The following is a 15,328-nucleotide window of genomic DNA, read 5'->3' on the forward strand; positions in this document are numbered from 1 at the left end:
GTGTGTGTGTATCCTGTCTGAACAGACCCTGTTGATAAAACATTGTCATTTCCTCACACAGATTCTCTGATTATTGAAACAGAGACGTATATCTGTTTGTTTAGCTGCAGCAAAAGATGGACAACAACACAGACATTCATAGACAGACAGGAGGACACACATACACACACAAAGGTGATGGTTCAATGGAAAGTTTGGTCCATGTCAGTGATGAAAAGAGGAAATCGTCTTTGTCATATCTCCTCCTACATGTAACACTTTTAGCTTTACCCATATCTCTGTCTGTCGTGTCTCTTTGTGCTCCCTTCCTGTACTCTCCCATCTTCCACCCTCATATCCTTGTTAAGTACATTATATAATAACATGTGGGAGATGAAGAGGAGGAGAGGACGTTAAGTCAGAGTTGCCTTTGAGGAAATTAAAAAGCAACAGGAGTAAAAAGGGAAACGTTGGAGGGATGAAGAGGAGGAAGCAGACAAAGAAAAAAGCCTCAGGACACAAAGAAAAAAAGAAACATCAGCTGAAAAAGACAGGGAGCAGAGAGCCATGTGGATGAGTCAATGTGGGGTGCATGGTGATGTGATAGTTAGTTGCCATAGCAATGATGCCATGGGGGGGTAATGGTTGCTATGACTCCTAAAACAAGGCGTAGAAGGGAGGTTCCCTGTTCTTACTGCTCGCTGGCCCGGATGCAGGATTGCAGATGGCCCCAAATGTGTGTGTGTGTGTGTGTGTGTGTGTGTGTGTGTGTGTGTGTGTGTGTGTGTGTGTGTGTGTGTGTGTGTGTGTTTGTGTGTGTGTGTGTGTGTGCAGATGGCCATGTTCTAGACCTTCTCTTCAGTATACGTGAGCAGACAAAGACCAGCGCTCTCAGCATCCCTGCTCTGTGGTTGCTATGGTTACGCAGATTCCTGCTCATGTTGTCTCTCTTCTCTAAAATCCCTCTACATCAGTCACATTAACCACATTGCGGAGGTGTGACCTACATCAGACACTCACAGAAAGCACATACAGTCAGTGTCTGGAACACGCTCAGCTACAGATGGATCTGAAAGAACCTCGAGCTGAGCCGCAGACAGGATTTGAAAAAGCAGAGGTCACACAGTGCTCAAATCCAACTCTCAGAGGACACAAAAATTAAAGCAGCACTGCAGATTTTTCATGCCAAAGCATCAATATACCAATGAACAAAGTGAAATTTCTCAGGAATGTTGTTCTGAAATCCAAGCTTATTACACCACTGAATTCAGGCCTTTGAGCAGCTGAATCAGTCCTGGAAGAAATACTAACTAGAGCTGGAAAGATAAAGTCTGAAACCCTTCAGGAGCAACACCACGGTGTGCATGGAAGAATGAAAAATGTCCCCTTGCTGTTATGGATTACTGTAAATCAGAGCCCAATAAATGTTTCACTTTTTATGACACTAGCTGGTCACTTCCTGACTCCCCCCTGGACAACGACAAAAGACAGAAAATCAGCTGCTGAACCTCCATAATGGACCAGAGTGAGGCCCTGGTGAACACTGCAGCCATCCTTCATGAGGAGTGTGAATTGCTTGGACATTGATCGCTGCAGATGTGATAAATACTACAGATGTGTGTGGAATATTTAATCAGGCTTTGTCTCTGACTCGTCTGTCCTGCTGTCTGTTCTGTGTATTCTTGTGTGAACATGTGTGTCCTGTGCACACACATCAGCGCTTCATCAATACCTCGCTGGATTAACGACTTAATCAATACTACTGTAACCAACACATGCTGCTAATCCATGTGTCAAGCAGACTTTGAGTGTTAGAGTGTGTGTTAGTGTGTGTGTGGTACCTACCACCATGCCGGAGTTTCTGCGGGAGCTGATGGGAGTGGTAGGAAGGGAGTTGAGAGTGGGACTGGTGTTGAACTCTTCGGAGCTGAGGTTATCGGAGCCATCACTCAAACCGCTGCTGATGGAGCTGCTCTCATCCCAACTAGAAGACAACAATACCAAAGAGGACTGGTCAGACAATATTCAAAAGGTAAGGCAGCATTTCAAGATCAGGGGTACAGATATTACATGGGTTACAGTACATCTGCAACAAACAGCTTTTACGTGGAAATACTGGAGTTTGTTAAACTAGTTTTAAAAACAGTACTAAAAACTAGGGCTGCACGATTATCGCAATCACAATCGCAATGTCAGAACATGCAATTCAGATTTTTCTCCATGATAACCAAGCAAGTCTGTAGACTCATCATGACACAACTTTTTTATTGAATCGCAAGCACAATCGCAATCGCAATATTGTCCACCTAATCGCAAATCGCACCTTTTCCCCAAATCGTGCAGCACTACTAAAAACCCACGAGTCCTTGTATGGCAACAAAAGAAATTGTTACAGTTGACAGTAGATGTAAACAAGTGTACAAATCAGCAGAGATAATTACAAGAGCAGTAATATAATTCATATAAACTTAGTTAAAAAAGTAATTCAATTTGTGTTTTGTAGATTTTTTTTGTTGTTGTAATATTTCCATCAATTAATCTTGTAGCATTGGAATTACAGCCATTTAAATGGTGCCACATTTGTAAGGAACATAAACTTCAGAGGAGCAGCAGCAGAGCTGAACATGTGTGTTGTGCCAAGGAAAATGTTGCCTAATCCTCTCTGCCAATGCTAAACAGCTCACTCTGTTGTTGGTATGGACTCTTTTTTTTGAGCTTCTGGTTCACCCAGGTGCTAACAAGCAGGTGCCTGATTGGCAGGGGCAGGGGCCCCGGTACAGGGGGTCAGTAGGTATCTGCTCCAAAGTATCTGCGGGCCATGTTTGATTGTTTGTTGAAGTTTAAGTAATAGAAAAAGAGTTATGGAGTCTGGAGTTATAAATAAGTACAGTTGAAAACATTTGAAATTCTCCTCCTCTTTTAACAAGCAGTAAAATCATCATGAACACACTAATTTTACATCGATCGTTTCTTTATAAGCCAAAGTGTTGCATCAGTATTCACCAGAGCTTACTGATAGTGCTAAGCGACATTTGGCTTAAAAAGGTCACATTAGAAACACCACAAGATTTCACAATAATTAGTGTTTAAGAGCATAAGATAGATACTGAGGTTAACTCCTCTAACCACAACCGATATCAATAGCACCATTAGTCATCTTGTTCACATCAAATGTAAAAATGTCAGTGAAGTGTCTGGAATTCAGACACTTCAAATTGTAATTACAGAAATTCTCATAAGTTGTTGAATTAAGTCAATTTCAGCAAACCTGAGTTAAAACTCCAATGCAACCAAACACCCACCTGTCTAAAACTGTGCTCCATCATGACATATTCTTTCTATCGCAAGAGACATAAAGAAAAATATTCTGTTTTCCAGCACAGATCAAAAACCATCACATACCACCACCCGCTCACCAGTCTGACTGAAACAATAAGTGGTATTTTGTGTTTGATCTCCTCAAGGTTAAACGCAGTATGAACCATCAAAGTTTCATCAGCTCGGTTACATCAGTGCCTGGTTTACTCGGCTCCATGTCTTCATGTTTGTCTTTTGATTAAAATTTCATTGACCTCAATTAAGCCAGCCTGCTCTATATAACTAACTTTTACACTTCATGAGCTGCAAAACTCTTGGCAAACTAAAATCTGGAGCACTCTCGTCAATATCTCAACCCACACGCACAAAAATAGCACTGAAGTACATATACACGGTTGCAATCGCCCACAAGTGCATGCTGGAGGGGAGTTTGAGCCAGGACTGTGAGGACTGTTCGCTTGGCACACATCTGCTGATACACTTTCCTTTCCCAGGAGCAACTGATCTGAGAGTTGTGATATAAAGAGAGAGGAGGTGTTTGGACAGGAGTTACCTCTTCATACCTTTAATGATTCATGGTTCCATACATTAATGTCATGTCACAAAGCTGCACTTCTTTGTCACCATGAATCTTAAAGGCCTCTTTTTGAAGGGAATGGTATTATTAACTAACAACGAAAGTTTCTTAACAGCACTGCGAACTGCAATGCTATTAAATAATAGGTCTTGTGATGAACAAGTTCAGTTTTGTTTCAGCCACAGTGGAGCAGAGTGGAGGGAAGTGGAAAACTATAGGTAACAATGTTTGTTGCGTGCCTGTCATCCTGTGCTGGGTAAAAATAGTGCAAATGATAAAACAGGGAGGCAATTTTGCTACTGTGGATGCTCCAGCAGCTTTTAAACATGACATGTACTTGGAAAATGAGGAAGGATAAGTTCCCATCAAGGTCATACTTTTTTCCAAAACACTTACGCCAGCTTTAAAAAGAGACAAAGACTGTCACCACGCATGCCGGCTTTCATGATCTATTTAGAGCTGTTGAAATGTCTTTTTAGTCTTCATTTGTTTTTCCATTCTAAATACTGCAAAATGACTGTACCATGGGCTCATTACTGGTGCACCTCTTGTCTTTGAGAAGTATCCCAAAGTATCTTACTATTCCTAAAAAAACGACACAAGAACGGCAGCTGGCAATCATCGATAAATGTGACGTAAAACCCCCTTTATAACGTCTAATATCTAGCGAAAAATAAACTTTTCAGAAAAAAAGAGTTCTTGACCACAATGCGGCCTAATAATATCTTCACATCACCACAGCATATGGATGTGAGAAACTTTTCTACCAGGTGTGTTTATTTTTTAAACTTTGACCATGACTGGGGAGACAGAGTTTTGACCTATACTGCAACCAGTCACCAGTGATCTCCATTACAGATTCATGTCTGTTTTTAGTAACGTCGATGTATGTTTTTAGTAATATATTGATATTTACTTTGAGGTGTGCATTTATATTTGTTCCTGCTAGTTTGTGTGATGTAAAATTTTGAGAACGGCACAAATTTTGCCTTTCTAAAAAGCCATTTTTCATGGCAGGGAATGACTTTGCAGTTAGTTACAATTCATCTGATCACTCTTCACAATCTAGAGTTAATGCAAACTGCCACCATAAGAACTAAAAATTTGTAAAAACCAAAATTTGTGCCATTTTCAAAACTTTTGGCCATGACTGTACAACACGTTAAAATATGCAGTATGGCACAAAACACTGCTGTTGATACTGTGACCAAAAATGGAGAGGTACCACAAACCAGACTCCATTTTTAAATTCCTCATTTGCTTTTCTGTCTCCATTTACCAACTCTTCTAATATTTCCCCTAAAAATAGGTGGGTTAACTTTAGAATACTAATAACCTCTGACTTCTTCATATTTTACAACAGATCTCTGGATTGATTGATTCTATAACACATGAATGGTCAATTTTAGGCACCTCTGTCTAGATTTTTCCTGATGGTGTGAGATATGGGATGCAGTAATTCTGACTATATATCAACTCGTATAGATCTATAGAGACATAATTGGATCAAATTTCATCAGGCCCAGTGACTCCAGGAATGGGGGTTGGGGGAGGCCACATCTAAGAAGTATGTTTTGGCATGTTAGTGTACATCCACATGTGTCTGTTTACATTAAGTAGGTCACGTTCAGGAAGTTAGGGGGTTGGTTTTTCATATTGGGGTCAATAGGTCATACCGATATCACTGCATATTGTACAGAAAGTCAAGAGGGCGGAGCTTGCTTAATGAGGTCGTGTACTCTGTGTCAGAGGGGAGCATGGAAGGAAAGAAAGTGGTGTGGGCCTTCCGGATGGGTGCCTGTGTGGGTCACACTGTACCCTGAGGGACTTGGCGGTGAGGATCAGGGGGAGAGGGGTTGAAAGGAAGCCCTCCCTGTCTAGCCTGTGGATATACAGACACAAAAAAAGAGCAGACGAGATTTTTATGTCTGAAGTGGCTGTCAGGCTGCCTTGTCTGTATGCCAGAGTGGGATTAGGGGCAAATTTAAGATAGAGCCAGACACATTCAGAGAGCTGATGAACATTTTCTGTCATCAAAACACACACAAAGAATATTAAGATGAGGAATACTGGCTCGGATGGGTTAAAAAATATTTATGATCCATTACAATCATTTTTGCACTTTCACTCTTAGAGGGTTTTGAACGCAGCAACCTGGGACCAGTTTTAAAACCGATCCTGGACTCCTGTTTCTATTCACTCTGTATCACAACATTTCACAAAAGAACAAAGGACAGGAAGTCTCTTTGAGTCTGATACTTCTGCCTGTTCTGTTCATCCTTTGTGAACAAACTCCTTGCTGGCTGGTAAACCTCCTTCAGGGAGACACAGCTTTGAGTTAATATCAGCTCTGTTCTGAAGAAACACCCTTCTTCTCACCGCTTGTTATTCACTTCAGAGCTGTCTGGGTGTTCACCGCCGTCGCTTACTGTGGATGATAATGCTCTCTGTGATGAATAATTCAGATCTGATAGGAAACAAAAGAAACACCCTCTCTGCTGGATTCAGTGTCACTCAGCTGATGGATGTGAAAACAGGAACCCAGAGAGAAGTGAGGAGAGGTCAGGGGTCAAACGTCACAGACAGCACCCACTAGACAGGTGAATCACAAGATGTGGCATATACTTAACAGCAGACTGGTGAAGACAGTGTATTTGGTTTTGTTTTATATGAGTTATATTGTTTTTATCCATCACGTTGTTGTTTTTTCCCATGTAAGTGTGAGCTTTGTTTAAAAAGTGAGTATTTCTTCACAGTGGATCAACATCAGTTATCTTCCCTAGCTAATAACAACTTTTGATTTTAATGTTGCTTCTTTAGGAAAATTCCCAGGCAAAAGGGAGGTTTTTATTCAAAGGTTAGATACATAAAACCAAAAAGAGCACCACTGGTTAAAGAAGCAAGTGCAACACCATCTGAAATCCGTACTAAAGGTCATGTATGTGTAAGAAATGGAAAGTCAATGGAGAAAGTTCCTGCTCTCAGCTTTGAACTGTTGTAATTATGTTAAATCAGACTTTAATAACCTTCTCGGCTCTGAAGTGGAATAGCTTTACTTAAGCTCCAAAAAATCTCTGAAATGATCTGACTTATGTTTTAGGCCTCATGCAAATGGAATATTTTCCAAGTGAGTGCAACTGTTTTTGGCTGCAAAGAAACGTTCATATTTCCAACCAGTGTACTACACTCTCAATCAGTGCTTGCAGAGATACAGCTGCACAAGATCCACTGTCATGCCATCCTGCGTTAGTCCTCCATCAACTCCTCTGGATGAGATAAAAAGGAAGCATGAGTTTGAAGAGGGCGATGAAACACGAGGGCACTTAAGAGAAGAGGGTGATGTGACGTGGGGGAGAAGAAAGAAGTGCAAGAAAAAGTATGAGAAGCTTAGAGCTTTAGTGGGAAAAGGAGAGCTGTTTGTAACAGAAACTCCTCTTCATCTTCTCATAACATGATGCTTTCTCTCAAGAGGTTAGCATCTGAAATTTTCTAAGAGTCTTCCACCAACTCCCCTCCTCTACTTCTGCTCAATCCCTACTTTCCTTAACAGCAGCTTTTTAAATCTCCTGTTATAATCTCTCCTCACTCTGCTCCACCTCGTCTTTTCATTCTTAAGCAGCAGCTGCAGAGACGGAAGGATAATATTAGCTTCCCATTCATTTTTGTCACCCCTTTCACACATAAGCTAAAGCACCCTTTTATAAGAGCCGCTTCCCTGTCACTTTCAAAGCTACACTGAGTCTTCTGAGAAGGAAAAATTACAACTGCCGTATTACTTCTGTGTGTCCTGACTGTGAATATTTGATTTCATCAACCTTTTAAGACTTCATATTTGATCTCGAGCTGGAAACACAGCTGGAGGGACGGGGTGATGACACTGAAAAATGGCGCCCTGTGACTGTAATTTCATAAGCAAAATGAAAACCAATGCTTATTCAATTTGGTGTGCAATAACTGTCAATTAATTTGAGATGAGCTTGATTAAGCTCGTTCTTCACCTCCACATGGGAAAGATTTTTATGCACACAGTGTGCAAAAGCTGCCTCCCACTGAGTGGAGACTAAGCCACATGGACTGGCTCTATGCTGTTATCTCAAGCCAGCTGAATCAGAGTACTTTGCTCCTCTGTCCTCTCCCATAAAATTATAACTGCCGCTCTGATAAGAAATGCCACAAAGACTTGGAAACAATCTAAGATCCAGTCTCCGCTCTCCAAATGAGAATGCATTGCGCATGTTGGAGAATATTTCAAATGATCTGAATTTTCTCTTTTCTTCTCCAGGCTGTTCAAGGTCATAGTGGTCAATATAAGCAGCATCCTCTTCCCACAATGACACGATTTCTTTGTTCTTCACAGTCTGCAGAGAGGACTAGCACACCCACACAAACGCTAAGCCTCACAAACCATCAAGAGAGGAGCTCAATAGCTGCTGTTGAGTTAAATAGTCAGCTTTTATTAACAAGCTTCTGTCCTCTGCCATTCAGAGCATGGAGTTAATTACTGTGATCACAGCATGAATAGTCTTCCTCTGCAGCATGTTGTGAGAGCTCAGCACCCTGTTTCCTTCTCTCCTCGCCTCTTCTCACTCTGACCTGTCTGGAGTTGAAGGATAGGAAGGAAAACGAGAGAAAAACTGCAGATCCAGAGGACAGAAAAAGTCACTGCAGAGACAAAAGCAGCTTTGCTTGTGGCTTGAGGATGCAGTGCTTGCTGGGAGTTGGAGTCTAGCCAGTTCCTGGGGGCAGACTTAACAGCGTTGGTTGATAAGCTTTTCAATCTAAATAAACATTTGTTTAAACTGGATGTTAGGGATTACGAGGACTGTAATGCTTAAGCTCGGGTTTGGTGGGATCCAGCTTTATGTCAATTAAGTAATTTTTTTTTTACTTTCTTAGAATGATGGGCCATGACTGTGAAAGGAAACACTGGCACAACCCTCACTACAGAGAGGAACAGAGAAACAATCAAGTAATTACCTGATCTATTGTCAATACACATTAGAGAGAACGTTAGTGCCCTTATGCAAAGTCTGCTATGGATCAATAGCAAGAAAGGACAAAATGTCATTAGAAATGGGACAATCTAATAATGTATCACTTTGCAACCAAACTAGAAAACAGGATTAGCTAAATAAAATGATTATTAATCAGGGTATATACAGCAATCCTTGAGTTAAATTACCTTTAAATCCCTTTTTTACTACTTAAAGATAAAAAAATAAAAAAAACACCATGACACTGAGTTGCAAGTGTTAATAAGCAAACTTTCCAACATTTACGCAGATTTTTTCATATGACACTTTACACAGCAGAACAAATTTAAAGACTCACTGATTTTGACCAAATATTGCAGATTTGTTTCACTGTGTGAATAAAAATAAGACAAACAATGTAAAATGTGCAAAAAAGAGATAGTTCCAGCACACAGCATTCACCGCATGGCATCTGCTATATCTGCTAACTGTTGCTGATATCACTTCACATACTGGCATCCACTACATAACCAAGTGAACTGCTGTTATTTGATTTTAACTTCAACATGTGCTATAAGCCTGATATGAGCTCCCCTGAGCCAGCCCTTAAACGCTGGGTCTCCCTCAGCACTGGGTACACCCAGCTGTCAGAAAATTTGCATTTTCCCATTACAACAATGATAGTTGTCTGTACGTTGAAAATATGCCAGCCAGTTTGCTACCCAGACGAGCCTGCATTGTGTTTGAGATGTCGAACCACCACTGAATATGACGTCATCAAACATAGCCTATGAAGTGGAGACTCCAGGATTAAGAAGAGGATTTCTGATCATGTGGCATGACACACTGAAGCCCACATTTAAACAAACAAACGGGAACTTTAGAAGATAGAATTTCAATCTGAATAGGAAACCTAACAGTCTAAACAATAACACCTATTTTTCAAAAAATAATTCTCTAAAACCTTATTTATAACTTTTTATGGCCTGATAATTGGCACTTTCAATTTATCACCTTTTAATACTTTTGTAAAACCCTGTGGACACCTTGTAAATGACACCTTTTCTAATGAGTGAATCCCTCTATTGTTTATCTTGTTGAAAAGAGATTCTGGCGAGAGTCCCACTAAACCACTGATCAACAGGTGAAGGTACAAGCCAAGAAATGCAGCAACACAGCAGCAGGGAAAGAGAGGCCTCAAGCAGGTAAACACAGATGTAACCAATGCTTGATTTAAAATACATTTTAAATTAGGTTTGCAAATGCCTTCTGAAGACCAAAACAAGCTCAATATGTTTGTTAAACTTTCACGGGTAAACATATTGCATTTTGATGAGCAACACCGAAACAGAGCCCTCACACTGAATACAAGAAAAGTTTATGAGACACCTTTTCCAACATGCTGTCTGGACATTTAGGAACTAAGACTGGACCCTCTGGACTATATTAAAGCAGATAAGATGAAAATAATGAGGACAGTTGGAGGCTGTAGAAGTCTGTGATTGTGTGTAGACAGAGGGAAATGCTGCAGTTACTCAGCGAAGGATTTTGTAAACAGCTCAGTTCAAATGAAATGGAGATCCAAAAGAGTTTCTTTTATTTGTATCCCCCTGAGGTTAAGCACGTTTTATTCAGGCTGAGATTTGTGTCTCATTTGTTTTAAAAGCATGGAAAGTGTTTCAGTGGACGGGAACTTTCCATTCCTATTAAACTCCTCTGTGTCACATGGCAGAACCCAGAATGGCTAAATCAGACGGGATCCTGGGTGTAGTGATGCTTTTTCAGGCTAACGGAAAAGTAGGGCATGGCCAAACTGGCACTGGGCAGTCGGCTCAGAAACCGGAGGGGGCACGCATGAAAGGGCTGTTGAAGTCATTAGATTCACTAAAAAAGAGTAAATATACGAGACTGTGACTGGTGCTGGGGGATGTGGTGAAATCTGATGTCTGTGTTAGTGTATTAAGCTTTACAACGATGTATGGAAGATAGAAATCTGATACGCTCGAGGAGGACAACAGCAGGTGACTTGGCCCTCTGAGGTGTGGGTGAGGGACACTCAGAGGACACATCTGCCACATAAATGCTACATTCAATCTCACAGAAGGGTTGAGGGTGAATAAACACGGTTACTTAATACATGCAGAAGTTTTTATAGACTAGATCTCACACAAAAAGCAGAACTACACAAAGAAATGAGCAACACTGAGCACAGACTTGCATGGAAAGGAAAAAAATGACTAATTTTCAGGGGACAGCGTTTTGACCAGCCACACCTTCAGTGCTTCTTCACCCCAGCAAGGTCACGGCTGCATTGAGCATCTTAAAGAAAGAGTTTTTAGAAAACGCTGAATTAAGCCTGAGAGATGTTCCTGATAAAAATCACGCTGACTCTGCACACAAAGCTCAGATCAGTTGTGTGTGGCCGGACGTTTACCTGATAAGACCAAAAGGGAGGTCGAGTGTGGCTTGTGCGCACAGATGGCTAACAATATGGGTCCCTGGACCACTTCAGCAGCTTAGCACCAGGAAACTCACACACACTCAAACACACACACACACACATACACATAGAGATATCTGTGAATCACCTTGTTGGCTTATGAGCGTGGAGCAGATTGTGGAAACGGAATAATTATCTTCTGATCAAAAGGAGAGTAGAAATAGGACAGGTTGATGTGATATCTAACATTCTTCTTGGCTGGACGAGCGTTTACACACTCTCGTGTTGATTTTTTTTAAAGTGGGAGCCTTCTGGACAGGATTATTTATCACTGCAGCACCATATAGGGCCATGTAAAAATCCCCCTGCAACTCTGTTCGTGCATTTGCTATATCTTGAAATCTTCAAACTGTGTCACATACGGTACATTGTAGACAAAACACTTCATGAAGAGTTACTGCTGAATGTCGTATGGTGGCTAAAACAACCAGAGTATACATTTTTTCTCTGTAACTTTTCTCATATTGGATGCAGTTTGATTAGAAATGTCCGTTCAGCTTCTTTTCTCGTGTTTGTCCATCTGCTGCTCATTGATAAACTACTTATCCATCCACTTTTTAATCACACCCTGTTGTTGTCCAGGCACTTCGGGCACTTGTCGAATAATTAGCAGCAAATCTGTGATTAAAAATGCCTTTTAATTAGCCACTCAATGCAGGTCCTCAGCTGAGTTGTACTATTAAACACTTACAGTAAATCATTGACAAGACCCAATTAAACACTAGCTGCTTCCCTTTGGGTGCACACTAAAGAGAGGAAATCATTTCCTCTTTAGTGTCGTTTATTGTGTCCTATCTGCGTTATTTCCACGATATGGAGAGTGGTCTCTTCTCAAACAGACTTTTCTACACACACACACACACATGCAATACAGAGCGTACACCCACCATACGCAGCAGTATTTGGGCATTACAGGGGATTACAGAACAGGCTGGAGTTAATGAGCTCGTAATTACTGCAAATTCCATCTGCCACCAGGATCAGAAAAGGCCAGAGACGTCAGATAGAGGTGGAGTGTGTGCGTATTTGATTCTGTGTGTGTGTCTGTGTGTGTGAGTCCATAGAGGTCACACCCATAAATGGCCATCACAGAGGAGAAACCCTGTTGTGTCTCTGACTCTTTGACAGGCAATTCCCTGACAGCAAAGGCCTCAGGGATTAGGACACCATCGCACACACACAAACACTGCACATCAAATGCACTTAATTGCTACCGTCCCCTGGAGTAGGGCTTGGATTAGCTGTCAAAAGTTAGTGATGTTAGTAGCTGGTGAAGACGGCAGCCACTGCTCCTGTGAGGGTTACGCTGAAGCCAGCGAGGCAGCGTAGTCCTGGCTCTGAGATGTGTGTGTGTGTGTGTGTGTAGAAGATTACTGACGTATATCTTTTATCCAGATTTTCCTCGAGGGGAAAGGGACGAATTCTAGAGACGCTTCAGGGCTGTGTGGATGGAAAGTTCAAGCACTGAAAGGCACTTGGATGCATAGGGAATCCTGGTCAGTGAAGTTTTTTTCTGACTGTGGGGGAGGTGGAAATAGATGGACGGAGAGAAAACTGCAGAGCTTAAGAAGAGGAGAAATTGCTTCAGCTGTATTCGCCTCAGATAGCAGATTAATCTCTGAATCGCTTCTCTCACTCCTGACCTCCCCAGGGTGGACGGACAAGGGTTTGCTGAGAGTTCAACACATTGCAGCTGAGAGTCGACTTGGCTCTGAGCTCTCATCCCTGTGAAATTAAACAGGACGGTTGACACGGCTGAAAGCTACAAGCTTCATATAAGGAACTTTGAGTGGAGCAAAACTCCTGCAACCAAGAATTTGTGACTGTTGATCGTGCACACGCTTACTGGGTCGTCTTGATCTTCTGATTCAGAAAGCCCCAAAAAGGGAAACGGTAGGAGCTGGGAGATATGTGCACATGGATGCTTAAGAAGCACCAGGCCGATCTCTATTTCTCTGTGTTTGTCTTTTTCTTCTTGCTCAAGTTAAATGAGGTTAAAGGTCAGTAACCCTGATACTAAGCAAGGTCGATGCAGAGAATTGAGAGTAGTCACAATGCACACAATACCTTTTGAGCTCTTTTAGAATGAATGGATCATTTTCAGCCTTATAATAACAGAAAGTGTCGTACAAACTCTCCAGAAAGTCATTCTGTGCTCCTAAATCAAAGATCATGCCGAAAGAGATCAAAGGCTGTGACAATTCCAGAGAAATAAAAATTTGTTGGTGTTTTAGGTGGTGACACAGTAACCTTTGACCCTTCAGAGCTCCCTGTCCTTCTCCACAAGAGAGCAGGAAGCAGAAGAGGGACAGCACTCTTGGGACAAGGGTGGAACGGCCTTTTAAATCACCTCCATAAGTAGTTCAGTCTGGGGTGCAGTGTGGAGCGTTTCCCAGCCCCAAAACTGGAGCTGAGAACCAGGGAGGAGCTCACAGGGGGAACCCCGGCAAGCAGAGGCCCAGGACAGGGGCTGGATTTTGGGGTAGAATTACTTGTGGCCTCCCTTTTGCACATGTCAGTGACAACAAAACTGTGCGAAATATGAACCTGTGAGGTTTTTGAGGATGGAAATTGTTGCTCAGGCCTGGGTTTAATCACTGATATTAAGTCAGTAATTCTATAGTGATTGCTGTTCGCAAAGAAGCTAGCAAATAGGATGTATCTGTCGGGGCTTGCAGCACTAACAGATACATTGCAACAGGGAAATATCTTGAATAACGAGAGCTCATTAATTTAGCAATTTGGCAATATTGTACGTTTATTGCAAGTTATCACAAACACGAGCGGCACAGCTCAGTATCTGAAGCGTGAAGTGGAAGGTGATGACTGGAGTAGACTAGGAGCTGATAGAGCTCAGAGGTCAAGCTGCATCTCTTAAGTTCATGTTGAGTAGAAAAAGGTTAATCATGCTTTAATAGACATACTTAAAAATAAGAACCAAATTTGACAGCATAATTTTTGGTTGAATCTGATCAAGCTAAACGAAGAGCCTGCCAAAGATTTTCCAATCACCACCTGAGAAAGAGACTGAAAGAGTCATTGACAGTCTTATTTCTGTTTGAGATAAATAGGACACCAAATAAAACACACACATTACTCTCACGCTGAGGAGGGGACAGATTACTCCAGTGTGTATTCCCACGTACGAACTCGAGCAGTGGTGACCGACCGGCCTCCGGGGCACACCCTGCATGAGCACGCACCCATCACCTGCTGTCACTCACAACATTCACATACTCTGGTCATGCCACTTAAGGTTGTTACAGTGAGTTTGGGAGACATTCCTCGCCCTCAGGCTGCTGAAAACACACACTTCGCATTCCAGTGAGTGTATTCTGAGGTCCCACTCCCTAATCCTTCGACATATGCAGACGCATATATGCATACCATTGCGCGAGTGTACAGACAGATGCAAAAATAAAATGACTGATCCAGACAACAAAAACAAAAACCACAGGCTGTAGTTCATGAACTCAAGAAGAACCTGCAGAAATGATCTCACTTTTACACAACGTTCAAAGAAAGCTTGGGAAGTTTCCATTCCACTCTACATTTCTAAGGAAGTGAGAAAACTACTCCACTACCAGGTGAAAATGACATCCACAGTTTATTATCCTCTGTGGCTGTCAAAGTCAGGCTTAAAGCTCTCCCTCTGGTCTGCAGTGAGGCTGTTAAGGTGTACTGTTGTTTGGCTGTAGGTCCTCCTTAGGCTTTGATGTAACAGAGAAACTCACTAAACCGTGGGGGGCACCACCTCATGAAAATATGAGCTCTGTTTGTGAACACAGGCTCCTGTGTGTACAATAAAAACGAGCATGAGTCTCACAAGTGCAGGTTACAAGCGTCTGTTGTTTCGCTCTCTGGTTTCCCTAATGACCTTGCAGAGCAGGAAGTACAACTGCTGTTTTGAATAAATCTTGAAAATTAAAAAAAATGGCAGCCTGAAAGCAGAAAGAAAACCTCATGTGAAAAATTAGGATG

General features: G+C 41.8%; 1 protein-coding gene across 9 annotated transcripts in view; it reads right to left on the bottom strand.

Moving 5' to 3' along the window:
• nav1a (neuron navigator 1a) overlaps window positions 1-15,328 on the bottom strand; it is a 97,338-nt gene that overhangs the window by 21,643 nt on the left and 60,367 nt on the right. For all 9 annotated transcript variants that reach the window (XM_074682059.1, XM_074682057.1, XM_074682063.1 and 6 more), the window contains one exon: window positions 1,825-1,963. In XM_074682059.1, the coding sequence (XP_074538160.1) occupies window positions 1,825-1,963 (139 nt within the window). The remainder of the gene's footprint in view (window positions 1-1,824; window positions 1,964-15,328) is intronic.

The sequence above is a fragment of the Halichoeres trimaculatus genome, unplaced genomic scaffold (genome assembly GCF_033239565.1).
Source record: "Halichoeres trimaculatus isolate MK-OKI-2021-1 unplaced genomic scaffold, fHalTri1.1 fHalTri1_scaffold_11, whole genome shotgun sequence".
NCBI classification, from domain to species: Eukaryota; Metazoa; Chordata; class Actinopteri; order Labriformes; family Labridae; genus Halichoeres; species Halichoeres trimaculatus.